Raw genomic sequence first — 23,241 nt, 5'->3', positions numbered from 1 at the left:
GAGTGAAGAATTTATACCACAGCAGGCAGAGGAGACATCCCCAGCATCACATTACACGTGGGAAAAGCAGGGCTAAATAAAGCATTAGTGACTGCTGAACTGAACACTGACAGATGCCATGGAGATAGGGGCTGCTGTATAAGTGAGACCCAATGACATGTATAATGGGGATTGTCCTTTATGTTCCTACAAACTTAACTCAGCCCTCTCATTAGACACTAACTACAGTTATTGGTAGAGCTAGTGCTATTCTCATATGAACTAGTTTATAACTATGGGCTTGTGGGAAGAATTATATTTTTAAAAAATCCTGTCGTACTGTACAGTCTATGGATGTTGTAAGAAGGGTGAGGGGCACATAGAAGGCTGTAGAACCCCCAGCATAATGTACATAGATATAAAGACATAACAGTAAATATCTCATTGTGCTACATTGCGTACACAGTGATTTCATTATATACAACTTTCTATATGTGCCTAATGGTGCGTACAGACGGGACGATCGATAACGATATCGTCCCGAATGTGCTGGGCGATCGATATCGATCAACCAGCACACCACCAACTCAACGACTATAGCGATCCACAATCAACGATCGTGGGTCCCTATAGTAACCTTGTCGATATCGATCATCCAGCACACCACCAAACTCACCAACGACTATAGCAATCCGCAATCAACGATCGTGGGTCCCTATACTAACCTGGTCGATATCGACCAGGTTGGCCTGCATGCACGGGCAATGGTCGATATCGACCATACGTGCCCCCGCATCGCAGGTCGTTGGGCACCGAAAAATATTATTTATATCGTTCATATCGTCCATTTTAATAGTACCGTGTGTACGCACCTTTATGCTATAGTCACTCCCCTGGTCACGAGCACACACTCAATTTGCTGACATTTAAGCCCAAAATCACTATTGGAGAAAATAGGTTTATATAGAAACAAAGGGCCTGATTCAGACCCACTCGCGAGCGGCTGTCCGCTCGCAAGTGGGTCGATGTTCTGCACTGAGCATGCGCACGATGGAGGGAGCTCCGTCGTGCGCATGCGCCAGACGCGACGAGCGAAGGACTTTCCTTCGCTCGTTGTGTCTGATCAAAGGGGGCGTGCTGTCGATGTTGATTGACTGCACGCCCCCTTTGGTGGGCGTGCCTCTCTGACGGGGGCGTTCCTAAGGGAACGCCTACCGTCAGAAGCCGGCCCACTGACATCACTAGTGATGTCAGTGGGAGTGATTTTGGCTCTGATAGAGCCAAAATCACTACGGGCCTTGCGGTTGAAAAACTCAACCGCAGGCTCCGGCTCGCAGTTTCGATGGTCGCGATGGTCAAGACCATCGCGGCCATCAAACTGCACGCTCGTATAGGCTGTGGGTGGTGACCCACAGCTATACGAGCGTCCAGGAGGACGCTCCATAGTTATGGAGGACGGCCCTCATTCAGAGCGTGCGCTCTGCTCAGAGCGTACGGCTCTGAATGAGGGCCAAAATGTGTATTAACAAAGACATAGGCCCGTATTCAATTTGAGGCGAATAGTCCGGATCCGCGATACTTTTTCGCCGATGATGTCATTTTCGCCTGTTTTGCTTTTACCCCATATTCAATTTGAAAGACTTTCCGCCTAGGCGGAAAGTCAATGCAATGTACTAGGCAAAAAGTTTCGCATATGAATAGCAGGTGGAAAAAAGTGCAGCATTGGGGTTTTGGGGTGCAACGTTGCGGGAACCCCCTTGCAGCCTTCAGAGGTAAACTGTGTCAAAAATGTTTTAAAATACACTTAAGGACACCCAAGAGAATGACTTTGAAAAAGGGGGCAAAAAAAAAAGAAGTTGGGTACAAAGTTAAAAACTAGCGAACTTGCCTCTGGGGGGGTCCCCAAATATGCCCCAAGTGTTTTTGTGATTGGAGGTGCTTGCGGAAGGTGGATTTTTCACGATTTTTTCAACTTCACTTTAGCAACTTTTAAATATGCTGACCCCCATTTTCAAGTACCCCAAATTTGCTGGGATAAGTTATTTTCTGGAAAAAATACTCCTGAATACTATTCTGCATCAGGTATAGAAAAACGCTATTTAGCAGCTATTGAGCCCGTTTAAAAACACCAAGTACCTTCAGCAAGCCAAATTGGGGGTAACCATAGCTAACCCCCATGTCAGAGCATCTTTTGGGGGGTGTCAGGCTGATTTCCCCAAATCTGACAGTACTTTCTGCCTGTTCAAGATTCGCCGGGTCCCGTTTTCGCGTACCTTGAAAGTGAATACGGGGTAAAGTGGGCACGAAGTAGGCGAAAAGTCTGGGACGCAAAAAAGTATCGCGGCTCGTCTCAAATTGAATACGGCTCTTAGGGCCTGATTCAGAGCCGGGCGCTATTTGCGGACGGTCGTTCTGAAAAAGGGGCCGGATATTTAAATTAAGCGCTCGCTCTTTGCGGTCTGTTGACGCCTCTATGTCTGAACGAGCAAATGAAACATGCGCTCGCTATTTTGAAAAAACGCCCCCTGGCCGCTCGCATCATACGTCATCTCCGCTGTTTATTAGATTAATCGAGTACATCGAACGGCGTATGAACTGCTCGCTATTCTTGTGGTAGCATTTTCCTACCGCAATCATGCGAGCAGTTCAGGCTAAAAGACAACCAAGTGACGTGGTCGATGACGCTGCTTTGTTAATTATGCACACCCTTAAAACACCCGTTTTGACCGTTTGGCACGCCTGCGTTCGGATCTCCACTCCCCGTTTTCAAGCACCTTCCTCTGTTGCCACCCACAAACGCCTCATTCTGTCACTCATATTAGCAGGCATTCGCTATTTTGCGAGCACACGATTTCCGACCGCACTGACTGGTTGGCGCATGCACATTACAGCCCATACGCATCTGCGAACATCGCTCGGAGCGAATGAGCGGCCGCTTACAAGCGGCTCTGAATCAGGCCCTTAGAGATATGTTTGCTAAAGGTCGATTTTAATCAATTTTGATAGATGTTAATCGATGTTGTGCTTCTGGGGCTAAATCACACATTTACTAATACTGAAAAAACCAAATCAAAAATTGTCTGTTAGTAATGAGTGATTTAGCCCCAGAAATACAACATCAATGTTGATCGATTTTCATCTATTTGAATCGATTTTAAATTGATCAAAAACTATTATAATCGACTTTTAGTAAAGAAACACCATAGAATTTATTTAAGGAAAAAACTCACAAAGAAAAACAGGTGTACAGAGCTGGGAGAGTGGCTGTCTGCCTCTCTATTTCCACTTTCAAGAGAGTGGTATAAAAAGGACACCTATAAATTTATAGATTCAAAATCACAACCAGTCCTACAGTAATAATCATTATTTGTTTTTTTACCTAGGAAATAGAGAAACATGTGCCAGCTCTCCAAGTGGCACAAGGGCAGGGATGAGTTAAGGTGGGAGAGGGCGGACCCTCTGTGTATTTCCAGCTCCCTAGTCAGTTTCAGATAGGGGCAGAAGCTGTAGGACACTGACTGAGTAGGAGGTGGGTAAGACAGACCAACTCGCAGAACATGGCCCAAATCCAGCAACCAGAGCCGGCAAAGGACAGCAAATCCCACACCGAGACCATCACCAAAGAGATCGACCTGGTTCAGAGGGACCCCAAGAATATCAATCAGGAGGTGGTGCAGGTAGGTGAGAGGGGGTGAGTTGCTTGAATGTCAAATTTGTTGGTGATTACCCAAGTGTACTGTTTATGTACCGGACTTTGGGGTCTATTTACTAAGCCTTGGATGGAGATAAAGTAAGCAGGTGTCAATCAATCAGCCCCTAACTGTCATGTCACAGGCTATGTTTGAAAAATGACAGTTAGGAGCTGGTTGGTTGGTACTTTATCTCTGTATACTTTATCTCCATCCATGGCTTAATAAATAGACCCATAAGTACCAGAGGCATATAAATCATGAGCTGAATATAGATTTACTTAATTCTCTCTCTCTCTCTCTCTCTCTCTCTCTCTCTCTCTCTCTCTCTCTCTATACTGTATGTCAGCTAAACACTGGCAACTACAGAAATAAATCTGTCTGCACCTACATATACTGGTTGGTCCACTACCAATACATAGACATGCTGTATGTAAGTTAGTATCCCCTTATTATTAATAGCTATGGTTCAAACTATTGGTGCCGCAATCTTAGCAGGATTAGGATTCAATAATAATTTTACTTTATTTTGCACCCAATTGATTATGCCAATAGGATGGCAGTCAATAGATAGAAAATGAAAAGGTCGACAGTGTCTAGGTAGACACCAACTGGTAGACGAGCAATAGGTCGACAGGTACAAAAGTCGACAGGTACAAACGGTCGACATGGATGAAGATCAACAGTTACAAAACGTCAACATAGTCAAAAAGTAAACAATGGAATGTACGACACAATAATGGCCGATATGTGGTTTTTTTCGTTAGGGTTAGGCACTTATCGTTGGATTAGGCACTAGGAGGGATGGTTAGGGCGAGGCACTTGCAGTAAGCAAGACTTCCAAACATGTCTCCTCAGCACAAGTTTGTTCTGACTTCTTGGGCTAATTCTGTCTCTCTTGTCTCAAATGCTTGTGTACAACTCAACAAACAGGGTTCCCTATACAAGCAGCTTTGAATCTTGGATAGTGCTGTTCAGGTAACATTTGATGTAATCTAGGTGCCAGGCCATCTCTCTATTTTTGATGTAAATAGACAAGGTAATTCATTTACATCTCTAACTATTCTCCAGTAGGGAGGCTTTAATCCCTAACCAAGATGGCTACCGTCTATACGGCATGCCCGACAACACACAGACGTGCCCCACAAAGCTCCAGAGTGACCCTGCTATTACCACGTGTACCATCCTGCTACAACCGCTGATACGGCTTGCATCTTCCACCACTCCCCACATACAGTCACCAACTGGTCACCTGTAACTCCACTTCAGCTGCGCTCCATCTCAAGAGCCTGTGTATGCATAACTGTGAGTGCGGCTGTACTAATCACATTACTGCTGAATGAAACACCCCACTGGTTAAGTACTGGGCTGTTCACTGGCTCAGGGCATCCTGCTGGTGTGTACAACTACTCTGTCATACCACCAATAGTACACACATAGGCCCTCATTCAGACCCGCTCACAAGGGCTATGCTCTCGCAAGCGGCTCAATGGTGGAGCAAGTGAGAAATTTACTCGCTCCAGGGCTCGCTACAAACGGGGCGGCTGTCGATGTTGATCGACAGCTCGCACCATTTTGTAGGTGAGGAGGGGGGGTGGCTGGACAAATGGAGGCGTTCCTGAAGGAACGCTTGCCATTTGTGGGCGGCCCTACACTCGTGATGTCAGTAGTGAGCTTCCTGCTCTATTAGAGCAGGAAGCTCACTGGGGCCTGCGGCAGACGAGACCCTACCACAAGGGTCTCGTCGCAAGCCCGATGGTCGCGACCATCACCTAGCCACTCGCAAAAGCTGTGGGTGGTCACCCCTTAGCGAGTGGCCAGAAGGCAGGCTAAAAAATTTTTTAAAAAGCGGCCGCCCTCATTCAGAGCGAGCGCTCGCTTTTTGCGAGCGGCTCTGAATGAAGTCCATAGTCCAACAGACTCCATAATTCTGTCTGTCGACTCTAAAACAGTTGTGGTCACAGCAGCTTCTCTCTCACACTGGGAACTGGCACACTCCGCAATCTCTGGACACAACTGATAATCTTTCACTACTCAGGGGTGTGTCCGGACAGAACACCCATGCACATACTGTTGATCTCCCTGTCAGGTAAGGTCAGCATCATCCTGCCCTGTACACTGGCTTCTCACACTGGGTTATGGAGATTCCCTCTCGGAACTGAAGGGATTAGATGTATCAAACCTTCGAGAGAGATAAAGTGGAGTTGCCCATAGCAACTAATCAGCTTTTGTCATTTACCTATCACAATCTATAAAATGACAGTTAATGTTGGAAATGATGTGTGTGCACTGCAGGTGTTGTTATTGTACAGTGATATAGAGGGACACGCCAGTGGATGACTCAAACAATGAACAACCCAGTTACTTAACCTGTGTTGCTGGTTTATTGATAGGTAGTAGGTACAGCCGTACTCACTGTTACATGCAGACTGGTAATGGAGTGAAGCTTAAGCAGAACAGCTCACCAGCCGGCGAGTGTCTCACACGTTCCCACCATGTCACTCTACACAGCACAGAGTAAAAACATGATGGCCCCTGCACATGTTCAGTTGTGATCTCGGCGGTCATCTTGGAAGAGGGCATGAAGTCTCGCTGGAGGGACAGATAGTAGTCTGTGCAGTAGCTCACACCTCTTTCAACAGTTAAAAGCTGAATAGTTGCTATGGGCAACTTCCCCACTTTATCTCTCTTGAAGGCTTGATACATCTCCCCTTCAGACCCACTAGATCACATGGCAGCCTGATTAACAAAAACCAAATTAAGGCCCTGATTCAGAACCGGTCGCTCTGACAGAGCGCTCGCTCTGAATCAGGGCTTCTTTTTTTTTTTTTTTATGGAGCGGCCTCCTGGCCGCCCGCATTGCTGTGGGTTGCCACCCACAGCTAATGCGAGCGGCCAGGATGATGGTCGCGATGGTCAAGACCATCGCGACCATCGGGCTTGCAACGAGACCCTTGTGGTAGGGTCTCGTGGCTGCAAGCCCCAGAGAGCTTTCGGCTCAAGCAGAGCCGAAAGCTCTCCCACTGACATCACTTGTGATGTCAGTCGGGCCGCCAACAGACGGTAGGCGTTCTCATGGGAACACCTCCGTCTGGGCAGCCAACCCTCGGCCCGCCCACCAAAGGGGGCGTGCTGTCACTCAACATCGACAGCACGCCCCTTTGGTGCGAGACCCGGAGCGACGGATTGCCCGTCGCTATCCGGGTCTCGTGCATGCGCACGACGGAGCCGGCTCCATCGTGCACATACTCTCTGGGCCACCATCGACCCGGTTGTGAGCGCTCAGCGCTTGCGACCGGGTCTGAATCAGGCCCTAACTTCAAAGAGGTAGCAATCCAGACTCAGAGTAAATTAAGCATGCATTCCTAGCTGAAGAGCTGTCTCCCAAAAGGCCAGCCTAAACATATCGCCAGGACTGAACTAAACCAGCCAACACCAGCAGAACTACAGGGGGTGGAGGGGATAAAACTGTAACAGAGCCTGGCTGTAAGGAGGGCTAGAATTCAGAATGTCAACCTGGTCATAATGTCAATATGCCAAATGTCGATATTCACAATGTCAACACTGGCATAATGTCGACATTGCCAGGATATTGTGCAGAGAGATATATTTGATAATAATTAGGCTAGTACAGCAACAAGAACATTGTATAACTGAGGAAAAAATAAATTACTTGCAGAGACACATCTAGGGATAGTCTGAAGCGTTTATAGGGGGAGATGTACTAAGCCTTTGATAGAGATAAAGCGGGAGAGAGATAAAGGTGTAGATGTATTATAGCGGTCCCTGCCTAGTGCTGATGCGCTGTGTAGTGCCGTCACAAGGGGGGTGCGGTCCACACCCGGGTGTCTCCCGCCGAGGAGTGACACCAAGGTGCAGACGCCCCCTCACTGACAGGAGCCGGGTGCTGTACTGTAGCATTAAGTGCAGCACTTGGCTCCTGACACTGAGGGAGCCGGCCAGCACTGCACAAAGGTACCTCCTGCACCCCCCGCTCCCCCCCATGTAATAGGCATGGGGATTCGGGCTGCACGACCACGCCCCTGCCTGTGAGGCCACACACCCTGCCCACTGGCCACGCCCCCTTTTGGTGGCGCTGTGTCTTCCTAACCAGGACAGCTCCAATGGGCATGCGTGGAATCTCGCATGCAGCCCAGAGCCAGCAGCCGCCACAGCAGGGACAGTGCTGTCCCTACTTTGGTGATAGGGCAACGATAGCTGCAGTTGTCGATTCCTATAGCTGCAGCTGTTGGAACGGTCAGTACCACTGACCGTTCATACATTGCCTGTCATTTAACACCGAACCCCACGATAAAACATGGGGGAGAAGCAGTATCAGTGCACATATAGCGCTGACCAGTGGTCAAAGTGGGGCGGTATACGGCGGTATGATATACCGCCACTTCCCGGCCCCACTTCATTTTAGAGAATGCACCAGCGCTGGGATCCAGTATGGGATCCCAGCACTGAAACAGTGGCAGCAATGTGTAGAGATGTGTCCCGCAGGGGACACTTCTCAATCGCAGCAGCGGAGGCGCTGACATGTAGCCGGGACAAAGTACCTGGTCCAGGCTGCACTGTAAGCACCACGCACTGTGCGGCTGCCAGCCAATAATGAGGCTCGCAAGCGCCCGCCAATCGCGGGACTCGCGGCCGCCAGCCAATCGCAAGGCTCACAGCTGCCAGCCAATGAGAAGCTGCCAAATGACAGCTTCTCATTGGCTCATAGCGGCGCCAGGTAAACTGCAGTGAAGAAGACCCGAGGATCCCGGTGGCTCCACTCCAGCAGCGCAGGTAAGAGGGAATTAGAGAAAGGGGAGGGTGTGAGAGAGGGAATAGAGAGAGGGAGGCAGGCTAACTATTGTAGGGGGTGAAAGAGAAAGGGAATCAGTAAAAGCAAGGTGTGAGAGAGGGGAGCAGGCAGGGAGGGGGGTGGGGGGGGTAGAAGTACAATGGGGTGATATGGAAGCAGGGGCCCATAGGGGGGGGAGGGGATTCAATCTCCATACCCCCACCTCTAAATTACCACTTTGAGCACTGGCGCTGACCACTCCTCACGCATATCAGCCATTCATCTCCTCCATTGTATCAAACAATCAGCTCCTAAAGGCTATGGCCCTCATTTATCAACAAGTTTTATTATTCACGAGTAATAAAAGTAAACTCATTGCGTATGATAATGGTGCTGTGTCATTTTTTAAACAAGACAGATGGGAGCTGATTGGCTGGAGCACCATTATCATACGCAACAAGTTCTATCACTCGTTGTGAATGATAAAACTTGTTGATAAATGAGGCCCTGTGTTTGAAAAATGACAGGAGCTGGTTGGTTGGTACTTTATCTCTCTCCAAGACTTAGTACTTCTCCCCTATAGTCTTAAAATGGCTGTTGTCTGAACTTTTCAACAAGATTAGCTTGAGATATTTGGCCAGCCCTGATTGTAAAAAGAAAAACTATCATTACAGAAATATTTGAACTAAATATACGGTAAGTTCCTTCCTATTTTTGTTGCTCAACAAAAAGGTTCTCCAAGTCCTCATGGAAGTCTTGGATGTTGCTGTTTTTCTCCACTCTTGGGGACAAAAAGTGTCTTATCTTTCACAACAAGTATATTCAACATCCATAACGTCAGATGCGCTTCCACCACTGCATGTATACAACCTTTACATCACAGGTGTTAAAGTTGTATTTTTATTTTCCTCACAAAATTCTGCAATATTTCTACTTTTACGTATTTAGGGACAAATTAGGGGCGATAGTGTACACAGGGCAGGATTATAGGCGGGGCGATCGTCCAGGGGCCCCCACACATTGGAGGCCTTCACACTGCTGCAAACATTGGCCGGAACCTGGCCACTCTGGTCTCTCTCTGGCCGGCTCCTGGCAGCATCATACATAGCACATTCTTTCATTAATCATGGGCCTGACCATGACTGACAATGTAAGCCCCGCCCTCTCATCGCTGCGATTCGCAGGTGTATGGATAGGGGGCACGGCCTAATGCCGAGAAGTGTCTACCCAATCAGGAAGATGCTGCTGCTACAACAGGTGAGTGTGTGCGCACTCTCAATCCCTTCATCTCTCCCTCTCTGTCTCTCCCTCCCTCTCTCTCTTTATCTCACTATTTGTCTCTCTCCCTCTCTGTCTCACTCCCTCCTCACCTCTCTTTCCTTCCTTTCCTCCCTGTCCCTTCTTCTCTCCCCCTCCCCCCCCCCTTTCTCTCCCCCCTCCCTATCCATCCCTCTATCTCTCTCACTGTCCCTCCCTTTCACTCCCATCCATAGGCGAAACTAGAGATCTGGTAATGGGTGCGCCCAGGTTTAGCACGTCAGATATTGTGTTACTGTTTTTTGGGGAAAAAAATTGTATCACACACACACCAGTGGCGTCCGTCCCCACAGTGTTACCCTGTGTGTAAAGGGACGTTGTGTGCACGTCGTAGCTGCCAAAAAGGGAGCGTGGCCTCATGGGCAGGGGGTGTGGTCACGTGGGAAGGGGTATGGCCTTGCCACCCGAACCCCAGTGGTCCGGTGTGGGGGGGGGGGGGGGGCAGAAGTGCGGGTGAGCACTGTGCAGTGTCGGCTCCCTCACACTGTCAGGAGCCGAATGCTGCACTTAATGCTACAGTGCAGCACCCGGCTCCTGTCACCTTGATGTGACCCCTCAGCGGGTTTTTGGTGCCTCAGTCAGTTTGAAAGTCTTTTCTTATCTATATGGTAGTTTCTCAGCAACAGGGAACCTCTAAGGAATTTGAGCCTCACTGGGCAGTGTCTTCAGCCATATTCACTATCCATGTAGGAGGAGGTAACATTGTCTGGAAGATGCCTGTTTACGTAGAAACATAACCCCTGTCATCATTATAACCAGATAATATATACTGTAGTAACAGAAGCTTTTGTGAAGGAAAAATTTGAATTTCCCTGATCAAACTTCTGTGTCTCTCCAGGCTCCCCTGTTACTCCAGACCCCCCAATGTCTCCATCCCTAGACCCCCTTGTGGTTCTCCAGGCTCTCTGCGTCTCTTTATCTCCAGGCCTCCATGTCTCTCCATCTCCAGGCCCCCTTGTCCCTCACCAGGACCCCCTGCGTCTCTCCAACCCCAGGACCCCCTGTGCCTCTCCATCCCTAGGACTCACAGGGCCTCTCAATCCCCAGGACCCCTAGCATCTTTCCAGCCCCAGTGTGCATCTCTCAGCCCCATTCCCCCAGCCCCAGTGTGCATCTCTCAGCCCCATTCCCCCAGCCCCAGTGTGCGTCAGTGTCATTCCCCAGCCCTGTGCAGTCAGCTCCAACCTTCCCCCTCCAGCCCCCTGTGCAGTCATCTCCAGCCCCCTGTGCAGTCAGCTCCAGCCCCCTGTGCAGTCAGCTCCAATCCCTCCTCCAGCCCCCTGTGCAGTCATCTCCACCACCTCAGCCCCCTGTGCAGTCAGCACCAGCCCCCTGTGTAGTCAGCTCCAATCCCCCCAGCCCCCTGTGCAGTCAGCTCCAACCTTCCTCCCCCAAAGCCTCCTGTGCAGTCAGCTCCAATCCCCTCCCACCTCCTTGCAGTCGCTGCCGCTAGCACTTACCTGCTCCGTCCTGCTGCTTGTGGGAAGAGCTGCTGCTGGGCATGTGCAGCAGCCCCTCTGGCGGCCATATTTTTCTAGATTAGAGCTGCCCAATCGGAGCTCAGCTCCGATTGAGGCAGCAGGTGTGGGAGGGTGCAGGGTGGCTTCTGGCCACTGCCCTGGACGGCGGTGGGCGGGCAGTGGCGTTTCGGCGAACTGGGCTAATGGATGGTCCTGTGCACCCCCAGACAACCCCCCAGTTTTGCCTATGCTCCCATCCCTCTCCCCCCCTGTCCATCCCACTCTCTAACTCCCTGTCCCACCCTCCTCTCCCTTTCTCTCTCCACTCTCTCTCTCCCTCTCTCCACAACTATTTCTCTTCCCACAACTCAGGCTCTCTCTGGGGAAAATTTTGTAAAGTGAGAGTTTTTAGAAGTGATTTTTAGAAGAGATATTGCCCATAGCAACCAATCAGATTCTAGCTATTATCTTCTAGAAGGTGCTAGTTAAATGTTAAGTAGAATCTTATTGGTTGCTATCTCTTCTAAAACTCCCTTCTAAAAACTCTCACTTTAGTAAATGTACCCCTCTGTGTCTGTGGTTCTGTGTGTGTGTGTCTCTCTCCCTCTATACAACTTTCTCTTCCCACCTCTCTCTCTCAAGGGTTGCTACATAGTGCATAAAATATTTAATTCAAAGTACACCTTAAAAACTAAACTGGTCACACCTCCTCCGAATCTCACAATAGGACCTTAATTATTTTCAGCCCTAGGCTCATGTGACCCTTAATCCAACTAGGCAGACACAGGCATGCAAATACAATTACCAACTTTGAGGGATTCGCTGAAAATGAGATGAACAACCGCCGACCCCCCCCCCCCCGCAGTTGCAATAGAAACCCCTGCGGGGGGGGGGGGGGGGTTGTGGTGAGGGGGCAGGGCTACAAGGAAGAGATCGTGCAGTCACGCCCTTGCTCCGCCCCCACTTCCACATCATCTCCCTCGATACTCCTGCTTTATGCCGAGCAACGCCCCTCGCCGAAGAAGACTGGCTTCCCCCTCCCGGAATGCTGGCCCTGGATGTCAGCAAGTATGCTGTAACTACGCTTCAGAAACTAGTATCATGTGCACTTCAGCAATATAATAGGGAAATATCAAGGTATCAGGGAATAATTCACTTAATGTGGAATATTTGTATGTTATTATGTTATTCTGTGACTGGATTCTTATATTGAAGGGTGCCTACCAGCTAGATGCACTTATAAGGAATATCACTGCTGAGATTTATGAGAGTTCCATTAATTCCCCCTGTATATTTGTCACTGAGCGGAGGTGGATGTGGGCTGAGGCTCCAGCTGTCGTTCCTCTTCTGCTGTGTGTGACAGCAGCCAGACTGGTATTCAAATACTCGCTGCCTGCAGCATGGAATGAACACAGCCCTGTGCCTGATTCTGATGTGGAAAGCTGTGTTGGCCAGCAGTGAGTGTAACCAAGTTTTCCTACCGAGACCCAGGGCCTCATTCAGAGGCGGTCGTAGGATGCAAGAGGTCGCTCAGAAACAGGCGGCCGCTTGCATCCTGAACGGCCGCCTCCATGTCCGCCTCTAAGGGAGATGGTAGGGTAGGGTCTCGTCAACCTTAAGCCCCAGGGAGCTTCCTGCTGTGTTTCAGCAGGAAGCTCCCCACTGACATCACTGGTGATGTCAGTGGGGCTGCCCACAAATGGCTAGCTTTCCGGCGGGAACGCCTCCGTTTGGGTAGGCACGCCCCCTGCCCGCCCAGCAAATGGAGCGAGCTGTCAATCAACATTGACAGCTCACTCCGTCTGCTTCGAGCCCGCTAACAACGGATCACCCGTCATTAGCGGGGGCTCGCGCAGGCGCACGGCGGAGCCGTCTCCGTCGTGCACATGCCCTGTGGACCAACATCGAGTCGGTTGCGAGCGCTCCGCGCTCGCGACCGACTCTGAATAAGGTCCCCAGTGTCTTCAGTTATTATTATTATAGTCATTTAATCCAGCAACCAATATCAAAGCGAATGCTATAGCTCATGATTGTGCCAGATCAGAACAAGTTAATGGGAGTATAATTCAAATAGAAACTGTTTGACATATATTTAAAGCTGCATATACACACAACGATTTTGTTACCAACGATTTTATGAACGATTTTCTGTCAGATTTTTTTAAGTATAGTGAACGATTCTTTTGAACTACAAACGATTTTTGCATATTCCCTTAATGAAAATCGTTCAGTTGACAAGTCTGACTGACCTACAAATGTGAACGCGCATGAACTATTATCGTTCATCGTTTGACTAAGAAAGTGAACGATTTTTTCAAACGATTATCGTTAAACAATATCGTTTAACGATAATCGTTCAAAAAATCGCTGTGTGTGTATGCAGCTTTAGACTTTAAAGAAGAGGTCCGCCTTTTCCCAGGCCACAATCTACTTTCTGCAGGGGTCATAACATATTTCAGTCCTGGAGGACACAAACCTAAAAGTCTACAGACAAACCAGCCCCTTATGTGTCACCTTTACGGCACCACTAAATTTGTATTTCTCCTTTTAAAAACAATTCATACGGTAAATATTGCTTTATATGAGTATCAGTGGTTTGTATAACGCTTCCGTTTTAAGGAGATTAATTTTATATTTAATTGGAAAAAACCCAACAACATTATTTTGCCTTTTTTAAAAGGAAAAGGCATATGAATGCCAGATTTGTGTCCCCAAAATATTGTTTGGTCATTTTTGCTTTGATTACTGACAAAAATGCAGCAACCTTAATTACGTGGCCTCCATAGGGTATGCGTTCGGCATCCCGGCGGTTGGGATGCCGACGCTTACATTACCGGCGCCAGAATACGGACGCCTGTCAGAATAACGGTGCCAGCATCCAGAGTAAGTAGCGGTGTGGTGTGTTAGGTTTAGGGGTCAGGCACTAAGGGGGAGATTTAATAAAGCTTGGGGAGAGATAAAATTGGAGATAAATAGCACCAACCAATCAGCTCTTAACTGTCACTTTACAGGCTGAGAGCCATATTCAATTTGAGCAGACCCGCAATACTTTTTCGCCTCTCCGGACTTTTTGCCTACATCGCGTGTTTTGCAGGCGGAAAAGTATCATGCGCGTGCCCGCGTATCGCCGTATTCAATTTCAAAGTAGGCGAAAACGGGACCCGGCAAAACAAACAAGCGGAAAGTACTGTCAGATTTGGGGAAATCAGCCTGACACCCCCTAAAAGATGCTCTGACATGGGGGCTCCCTATAATACACCCCCCCCCCCCCGATTTGGCTTGCTGAAGGTATTTGTTATTTTTAAACTGGCTCAATAGCTGCTAAATAGCGTTTTTGTATACATGGTGCAGAATAGTATTCAGGAGGTTTTTTTTGCAGAAAATAACTTATCCCAGCAAATTTGGGGTACCTGAAAATGGGGGCCAGCATATTTTAAAGTTGCTAAAGTTACGTTTAAAAAATTGTGAAAAATCCACCTGCCGCAAGCCCCTGCAATGAAAAAAACACCTGGGGCATACTTGGGGACACCCCCCAGAGTCAAGTTAGTTAGTTTTTTTTTTTTTTTTTTTTGACACAGTTTTCCTTTGGCGGACTGTCTGAAGGCTGCAGGGGGGTTCCCGCAACGTTGCACACCAAAACCCCAATTTTTTCCGCCTGCTATTCATAGGCGAAAATTTTCCGCCTATTGCATTGCATTGACTTAACGCCTAGGTGGAAAGTCTTCCAAATTGAATACGGAGTAAAATCAAAACAGGTGAAAATTACGTCAAGTTTCCGCCAAGAACACGCGGAAACGGCTTTTCGCCTCAAATTTAATACGGGCCTTAGTTTGAAAAATGACAGTTAGGAGCTGATTGGTTGGTGCTATTTATCTCCAGTTTTATCTCTCTCCAAGCTTTATTAAATCTCCCCTTAGGGGAGGAGGGATAGGGTGCGGGGAGGGGGAGGATAGGTTCAGGCACTGGAGGGGAGGTTAGGGTTAGGCACCTAAGAGGGAGGGTTAGCATGTTGACCAACAAGTGTCGGCATGTTAATCCTGTCAGGATCCCGACTGTCGGTATTTCATACCGATTTCCTCCATAGCATCGGTCATACTGGAAAATGTAGGGTCAGTTCATCCTTGTATTGTTATGGAAAAAAAACAGCCACCAATTTTATTACATTCCAAAGTGAATAAAATGTTTTTGTGTTTGTATTAGTAAATTGTTCATGAAGAACTTTTTGTAAGAATCTGGTGCATGGCTGTGAATTGGTCTCATTCAGTCTATGTTATCTGTTTGCAGGTGGATTTTGAGGATGTAATTGCCGAGCCAGACTCGATTCACAGCTTTGATGGCGTGTGGAAAGCAAGTAGTACCACATTCACCGTCACCAAATATTGGTGCTACCGTGTGCTTTCTGCCATCCTCGGCCTGCCGCTGGCCCTCCTCTGGGGCTTCCTTTTTGCTTGCCTGTCGTTCTGTCACATCTGGGCTGTAGTCCCCTGTATCAAGAGTTACCTGATGGAAATTCAGTGCCTGGGGCAATTCTATGCTGTTTGCGTACGTACCTTCTGTGACCCCATCTTTGAGGCCGTGGGGAAAGCTTGTGGGGGAATTCGTGTGGCCCTCAGAAAAGAAGTCTGAAAAACTAAAGACCAAAACAAAAAAATACCTCTCTCCTGACAGGACAGCGGATGGGGTATTCTATTTGTGCTTCCATATGGTACAGAAAAATTGGCACCAGAGGGACCAGCAACTCATTGTGCCGCAATGCATTGTGGGTCCCTCTGGCAGCATGATACTAGGAGCTGAATGGCTGTAAATCCAGGAAGCAGACTGGGACATCATCTTTCACCAAGCCAAAGAACAATACATAACAATAGAGGGTATACATACCGTATTTTATTTGGATTTCTCTGTATGCACAAACAGCTGTATTTTGGCGAGAACTGTAGTAGGGGTATATAATACGTACAGGGCTTCTGTCATTGTCTTATGTATAAATAGCCACAAAAATGTCATGATCTACGTGGAGTCTTTCAAGACTACACAACTGCTTGCATACGTTGTTAGGCTCAAACTAGTCTCCCCAATCTGAACGTCATAGTAACTGTGATCATTTGAAGGAAAGATAAATTATAGTCTACGGCTCTTTTAATTGTTGCACACAGATAGGATTACATAAGGACGGGTGCAATAAGGCACACCAAGCAGAGGATCATGGGTATACTGGGGAGTCAGAAACCCGAACTGCCAGAATGCTTTGTTACAAGTAATGCTGGGAAAAAGCAAGGACAGGGGTGGGCAACAACACTGCAAAGAGAGGGTGGAAATCACCGACATACAGCAAAGAGACTTATCACAAGCAAGGGTTCCAAGCAAAACCACAAGAGCAGACATTCTAATAAAAGTGTGAGGTCCAAAGTATGCTTAGCTGTCTTTTGTGCCATTAATATGGGGAGATCTACTTGATCTGAATATCTCATTCCTGTAACAATAAAAAAAAAATGGTTTGTGTCTTTAGTTTATTTTATTTTGCTGGAGATGTAGCAGTAACCTCTTGGTGTTAAGTATGCATTATATACTTATACCAGATAAGATAAATAAATAAAAAAAAGGATAGTCCACCTTCAGATGACTTGGCTTGTATGTACTATCATGCAACTTTTCTAAATGCGTTGCTTTTTTTTTTTTTTTTTTTAGCCCTCTTCTGTGCTTTTTAGCTATGTCTTTATAACATCAGTCAGACTTGATTGTGTTGTCATTTGATACAAGACAGCTCCGCTGAGCTCTCTGAATTAGATATAATTATTTCCAGAGGCAACAAAAACAGACAAATCTACCTGATGCCATAAAATCCATTGTCAAATCCACAGTAAATCTAGTCATGTGCAAGACAATGAATTACAGAAAACACTCCATTAAGTCATTCTTGTCTACTTTGTGGCCTCGGAAGTGACCGTGCGGAAGGTCCAGGAAACAAGGGCAGGTGCCTGACAACGCGTTTCGCTTCCTCATCAGTTAATGAATCCAGCAGTTTAGCCTTCTGTCCAGTGACTTATGGAGAACCCCCCAAAATCTGTGAGTCTTCTGAAGAGAGTAGGCAGCCATGTTTTATATTGTGTGGGACATACAGATGTGTCCATTTTTACTGTGGCTTCAGTGGTGCCAAATAGCTCCTCTCTGTGCCAGGCCTCATTACGAGTCAGCCGCACCCAGCGTCTTTCTCGGTCAAACGGTGCGTCCCATTCGCATAAGTAGAATACAAAGAAGCCGAAAAACTACATGGTTAGCGTACAGTGATCAATGGGATGTGCGACATTTGTACAATTGTGCGCGACTAGGTCTGAATCCGTGTAGAAAAAGCCCTGATGTGAGCAGCAGCGGCCTTTCCTCACACGGCGTCCCGTTGTGCTTTATCCGCGACTTTGTACGAGTGTAAAAGCAATTCATGTTCGGTTAAAGTCGCACCTAGCGTCTCTAGTACACTGTGATCGGCTTTGTGCTGCGTAAGAGATGTACTGAGATGCAAAATGATGGTGCGCTATACCGCTCTGAACAAAGTGCGGTCAGCCATCTCGTATGGCGTATAGACGCCCAATATGTGAGGACACATCTGTAGTATATTTAGCCAAATAGTATTCACTGGTCTGTTCCACACTGGCACAGCCAGTCACAGTGCAGTACACAACAACACAGAGAGGGTAACACAGGAATTAGGAAACTTCCTTAAAAGAATAATTGAAAGTAGATTTGTATGTGCAGACAAGTTGCCTTGTTGGAGGTGATGGCTCTAGGCTCATAGGAAATAACCATAATAGGTTTGTGTGTATTGCAAAGGCAACATCACGTCCATGGATTCAGCTATTCATGGAGCATATAAAGCAGGGGTGGGGAACCTTTTTTCCGCCGAGGGCCATTTTGATAAATATATTACATTATTTGCGGGCCCGGTGCAGCCCATGCCCCCTCCGCATGACGTTACACAGGGCGGGGACGCAATCGCCGGTGATCACAGCAATGCCCGGAGAACCCGGAGTATGCTCCGGGGAGCTGTAGGGGCAGTAGTGTGACCATCTGAAGCGTCCTAAGGACGCTCAAGGAGGCACTGCTGCATAGATTCTGGCTGCAGGGTGCCCTTCTAGGCACCTTGCGAGCCAGATGAGGCTAGCAGAAAAAAGCTTTGGGGGCCAGACCAAATGATTCCAAGGGCCTTATACGGCCTCTAGGCCTGATGTTCCCCACCACTGAATCAGCTCCCATATATGTTTTTACTAATGCCGAATGGATAGTCAGTTCATCATTAGTAGTTCCTACTTCAGATTAACTTTGCGTCCAATACATTATATGTAACATTATTTGCGGGCCTGGTGCAGGCCACGCCTCCTCCATGTGATGTCACACAGGGGGCGGGGTCACAATCGTCAGTGATTACAGCAATGCATCCAAAGGATAGTGTAAGGGTGTCCTAAGGACGCTCCAGGCGGCCCTGCTGCATAGATTTTGGCTGCAGGGTGGCATTCTAGGCACCCTGCCAGTCAAATGAGGCTAGCATAAAAAAGCTCAGAGGGCCAGACCAAATGATTCCACGGGCCTTATATGACCCCCGGGCCTGAGGTTCCCCATCCCTGTTATAAAGGGCCAAAATGGAAGGGTCGTTGGGTTTGCACCACTTGGTGTATGTTGTAGGGTGGATTCCCTTGGCAAGAACAGATTAAGTGCCTGAGTGGGCTGAGGTGCCTCTTGAATGAAAAAATAATCTTTCAATTTGTGGGGTGGGATTATTTAAATTAACTGGCGGGGGAGGGTGGTGCACTTAGGGAGGTGCTCTGTTTTTATAGAAAGAAGCACAAACCTCCCACAAATTTAGTTACATTATCCTGCTACCTTTAATAGGACATATTTTGTATCTACTTTTGTGGGTTAGTGCAATTCTAAATGCATTTCAGCCAATGTATTAAAATCTTCAATCACACAAATGTGACACGTGGAATAAAGACAGTCTTGACGTTCCCACACTCTTTTGATTAATTGACAACATATATAAGCCAAAACCGAGCAGCATTATAGTATAAATAGCAAGAATAAAGTTGAAACTAATGAAGGGTACTGTCCTAAAGCAGGCGTAGGTTGGACGTTGTGGTGATGATTAGCCTTTTTGGGACTTGTACATTTTCTAGAGAACCTGCAGGTTCTCTAGAAAATAGGTCCATCCCCCTTATACAGTATTTGTAGGAAGTGGGTGTGTAACTACTGTAGATATTCGTTTGGTGGACAATTAGCCACAGTTGGGCAATTAATTTAAAAAAAAACTATGCAGACACGCATTTTTTGTAGTACGTAAATGGCCCTTATTGTGTTGATCATAAAATAAAAGCTAATGTCACATCTGTGATCACATTCTCTATATTAACTTGGATGCTATGTATTCCTCAATGTTCAAGGAGATAAGAACTCCAGAGTGGACCCTCTCATTTCAGCCAACTTCTTGGCTGCTTTAGTGATTGCACTGATTTTATACAACAATCTTTATCAAAGTGGAACGGTATATGGGCCTGATTCAGACCCGTTCGCAAGTGCATAGCGCTCGCAATTTGGTCGATGTTGGGCCAGTCACTGTGCGTGCGCGAGCCCCGGAGCGAGCGCAAAAAGCACTCGCTCCGGCGCTTGCATCCAAAAGGGGCGGCTGTCGATGTTGATTGACAGCTCGCCCCGTTTGGAAGGCGGGGTGACTGGGCAAACGGAGGCGTTCCTGCGGGAACGCCTGCTGTAGAGCAGGAAGTCCACTGGGGCTTACGGCCAGGAGACCCTACCGTAAGGGTCTCATCGCAAGCCCGATCTTCGCGATGATCAAGACCATCGCGACCATCACCTGGCCGCTCGCATAAGCTGTGGGTGGTCACCCACAGCTATGCGAGCGGCCAGGAGGCCGCAACTTAAAAAACAAGCGCCCGCGCTGATTCAGAGCAAGCGCTCGCTTTTTGCGAGCGGCTCTGAATCAGGCCCTATGTCCCTAAGGCATTGTGGGCCCCATTTATAAACAAAGCGTAACCCCTTTAGCGCTCGCTAAAAGGGTTATGACATCATTTCTTTACCGCTGTTTGTCACAGCATCGTTCTCGCCATCCTTAGATGGCGAGATCGATGTAGCCCCCATTGATGGCAATGGGGACCCGGATCTGCCTCCCAGGCACTGCCAGGTCCCCATGTAATGCACAATGCGCACACGGACCGTCGCGATGCGCATTACTCAGGAGCCCGTCGCTGGCAGCGTTATGCTGCCAGCAGGTAAACGGAGGACCTTGCCAAAGAGGAGGACTTCGCTTGACCTCGTCGGAGGGGCAAGTATTGATAAATACCAGTGGCATTTTCATTTGTATCACAGTGATACTAAACAAAAAATCAGCTTGAGTTTAGCTTTATTAGTAAACTGGGCCTATGGTTACTAAAGTGAATTTCCCATGGTATCTTTAGTGCAACCTAGTGGCCAATATACTAATTTCCTGCAAGGTATATCCTGTTCATTAGCATTTAGGCTACATACAGTGAATTTTAGTTAAAGCAAAAATTTTAATGAGAGTGGGTGTAGGATCAACCTTCTTCTCTGCCTCTCAGACAATGGAAAGCTGCTTTGTGTGTATGTAAATATTCTCTTGTCCCTAATACAAATCCCCCCGTGCTGAGAGTAAGTGAAGGATGTCTACTTTGTTCCCACATGTCACATATTGGATTTTATGCTGGCTAATTGTATGATCATTATAGACGATTGGGGGTCTTCAGTGGTGTTATTAACTGTGCTTTTTTTTTCTGATGGACACCCTGCTGGTTTTATCCTGCATTGAAAGTGTAGCTGAAGAAGAGACCGGTCCGACCGCCTGTAGCCGTAAATATCAGTAGGATAAAAATGAATGGACTTGATCAGGTGCCACGTCTGCTTTTAGCAGGCAACAAAGTCTGAATGTTGGAACTTCTGTCCCTTGCTCCCATATTGGCTGGACAGATGCCCTTTGCTGGTTCTTTTTGGGAGAGAGGAGAGAAGCCCGACTTAGCTTCACACAACTGTGCTTCTGTTTATGATGGTAACAAACACGGATACATAGTAACAAATGCAGTGCGGGAGAGCTCATAGGGGAAATGTTTTATACTTCATCCACAATTGTCAAAAACTCCTGTCCCATGGTAACTTGTGCCCACGGCTGAGTGGAGCTTGCTAACCCAAAGCAGCTGAGTGTGGCAGCCAGGAGTTTATGGAGTGTGTTCATCTTGTCCTCAGTTCTAGATGACGCTATCAATTCATCTTCGGACCCCAAAAACAGCTCTTCCGTGTGACCCCTTTTTCACTGCCGGGCTCCCTCGAGTAGGCTCACAAGCACTGGGTGGTGCAGTGGGTTTAGTCTCGGGTGGTTTCCCTGCTTTAGTTGCATCTCCCAGTTCATCCAGTCCCACCTGCCTCAGAACGGCTTTGCCCAGCAGCTCTTTGAAAACGCTGTCCATGTTCTTTGTCACATTCTGTAATGAGAGATGAGACTGCAAAATTTAATATGGAGAGTCATGAATACAGTGCAGTGATATCATGAATAACGGCTGTACATCACAGGACTACTCAATATCATGGGGGGAGATTTATCAAAGCTTGGAGAGAGATTATAAGTACCAACTAATCAGCTCCTGTCACAGACTGTAAAATTACAGTTAGGAGCTGATTGGTTAAGGGTGTGGTATAGAAGATAGACAGTTAAAAGGTCGACAATGTCTAGATAGACACCAGATGTTAGACAGGCAATAGGTCGACCCACTAAAAGTCGACGTGGAAGAAGGTCGACATGTACAAATGATAGACAGGGTTAAAAGGTTGACATGCAAATGGTCAACACTATTTTTTATTGTTTTCTAACTCTAATCTTCACCCTAATCCTCCCTTTGGTGTCTAACCCTCCCTCCTAGTGCCTAGTCCTAACCGTTGGGGTAGGTGCCTGACCCTAACCGTCCCTTCTAGTGCCTAACCCTCCAGTAAGTGCCTAACACTCCCTCCTGGTGCCTAACTGTAACCGCCCCTTCTAGTGCCTAACCGCAACTGTCAAGGTAAGTGCCTAACCCTAACCATCAGGGAATGTGCCTAACCCTCCGTAAAGTGCTGAACTCGAACCCTAATAAAAAAAAAATCTGGCGACCATTTTTGTGCTGACCTTTTAACCCGGGCGGCCATTTTGTACCTGTCCACCTTCTCATGTCGACAATTTTTGTGTCAACATTTTTTGTGCCGATAATGTGTACATGTGGACCTTCTTCCATGTCGACATGTAATGTGTCAACCTTTTGTCCCTGTCGACCTATTGCCTGTCTAACATCTGGTGTCTATCTAAACATTGTGTCAGTAAGTAATGTGTACACCTGTGCAGCTACTGGGTGACCTGGAAAATGTGACCTGTGTGGGGTCCTGAGGACCGAGTTTGAGAACCACTTGTCTAAGTTGACGCCACTGAGTTCAATTGAAATCATAGGATGAACCCACAAAATGGCTGCCTCTACTGTGCACAAGGTGTAAGGCCTACTTTCTACATCGCTTGTGTTTGCGACATGTATATGGTTACCTCAGGTGTATATAAATGTACAAAGATAAAAGCAACATCAGGTAAATACCTACACTACTTACATAGGCAAACGCAGGGGGGGTTTCCATCTGCCTGGAAACCCCCCTCCCCAGCCCATACCATGACCACAATAGTAGTAAGTAATATAATATAATGTTACTAGTGCTGCATGTTCTTCTCAGTATCACAAATCTAATAATTAGCACCAACTGTGGATCTTTTAACATATATCAGCCAGTAATAAATAACCTGTGCACCAACTAGGAGATCTGGAAAACATTCACTGTTAGGGATGTGCTGCTATAGAGCCCAATATGTACATATATGTCCAGGGCAGTGCTAGGTTATTCTGCTGCTCCCAGACTCCCGGACTTGCTCCAATGCTCTGGAATGGTGCCTACATCTAAAATAAAAACATTCAGCTCAGGCAGG

General features: G+C 47.4%; 2 protein-coding genes across 3 annotated transcripts in view; one reads left to right on the top strand and one right to left on the bottom strand.

The window, feature by feature from the left end:
• Positions 1-3,484: 3,484 nt before the first annotated feature.
• Positions 3,485-16,943, top strand: LOC148543465 (caveolin-3-like). Its single transcript, XM_088444887.1, has 2 exons — positions 3,485-3,656; positions 15,522-16,943. Exons 1-2 carry the CDS (start codon positions 3,537-3,539, stop codon positions 15,861-15,863), a joined length of 462 nt encoding a protein of 153 aa, XP_088301013.1. The 5' UTR covers positions 3,485-3,536; the 3' UTR covers positions 15,864-16,943.
• ARHGAP4 (Rho GTPase activating protein 4) overlaps positions 16,104-23,241 on the bottom strand; it is a 142,035-nt gene continuing 134,897 nt past the window's right edge. For both annotated transcript variants that reach the window (XM_088443157.1, XM_088443848.1), the window contains exon 23: positions 16,104-21,727. In XM_088443157.1, coding sequence (XP_088299283.1) covers positions 21,512-21,727 — 216 coding nt within the window. In that variant the 3' untranslated portion in view covers positions 16,104-21,511. The remainder of the gene's footprint in view (positions 21,728-23,241) is intronic.

Source organism: Taudactylus pleione, unplaced genomic scaffold (assembly GCF_031769625.1).
Source record: "Taudactylus pleione unplaced genomic scaffold, aTauple2 ptg000002l, whole genome shotgun sequence".
Classification (NCBI taxonomy): Eukaryota; Metazoa; Chordata; class Amphibia; order Anura; family Myobatrachidae; genus Taudactylus; species Taudactylus pleione.
Note: the sequence above shows the minus strand (reverse complement) of the source record. Positions and strands in the feature narration are given on the sequence as shown.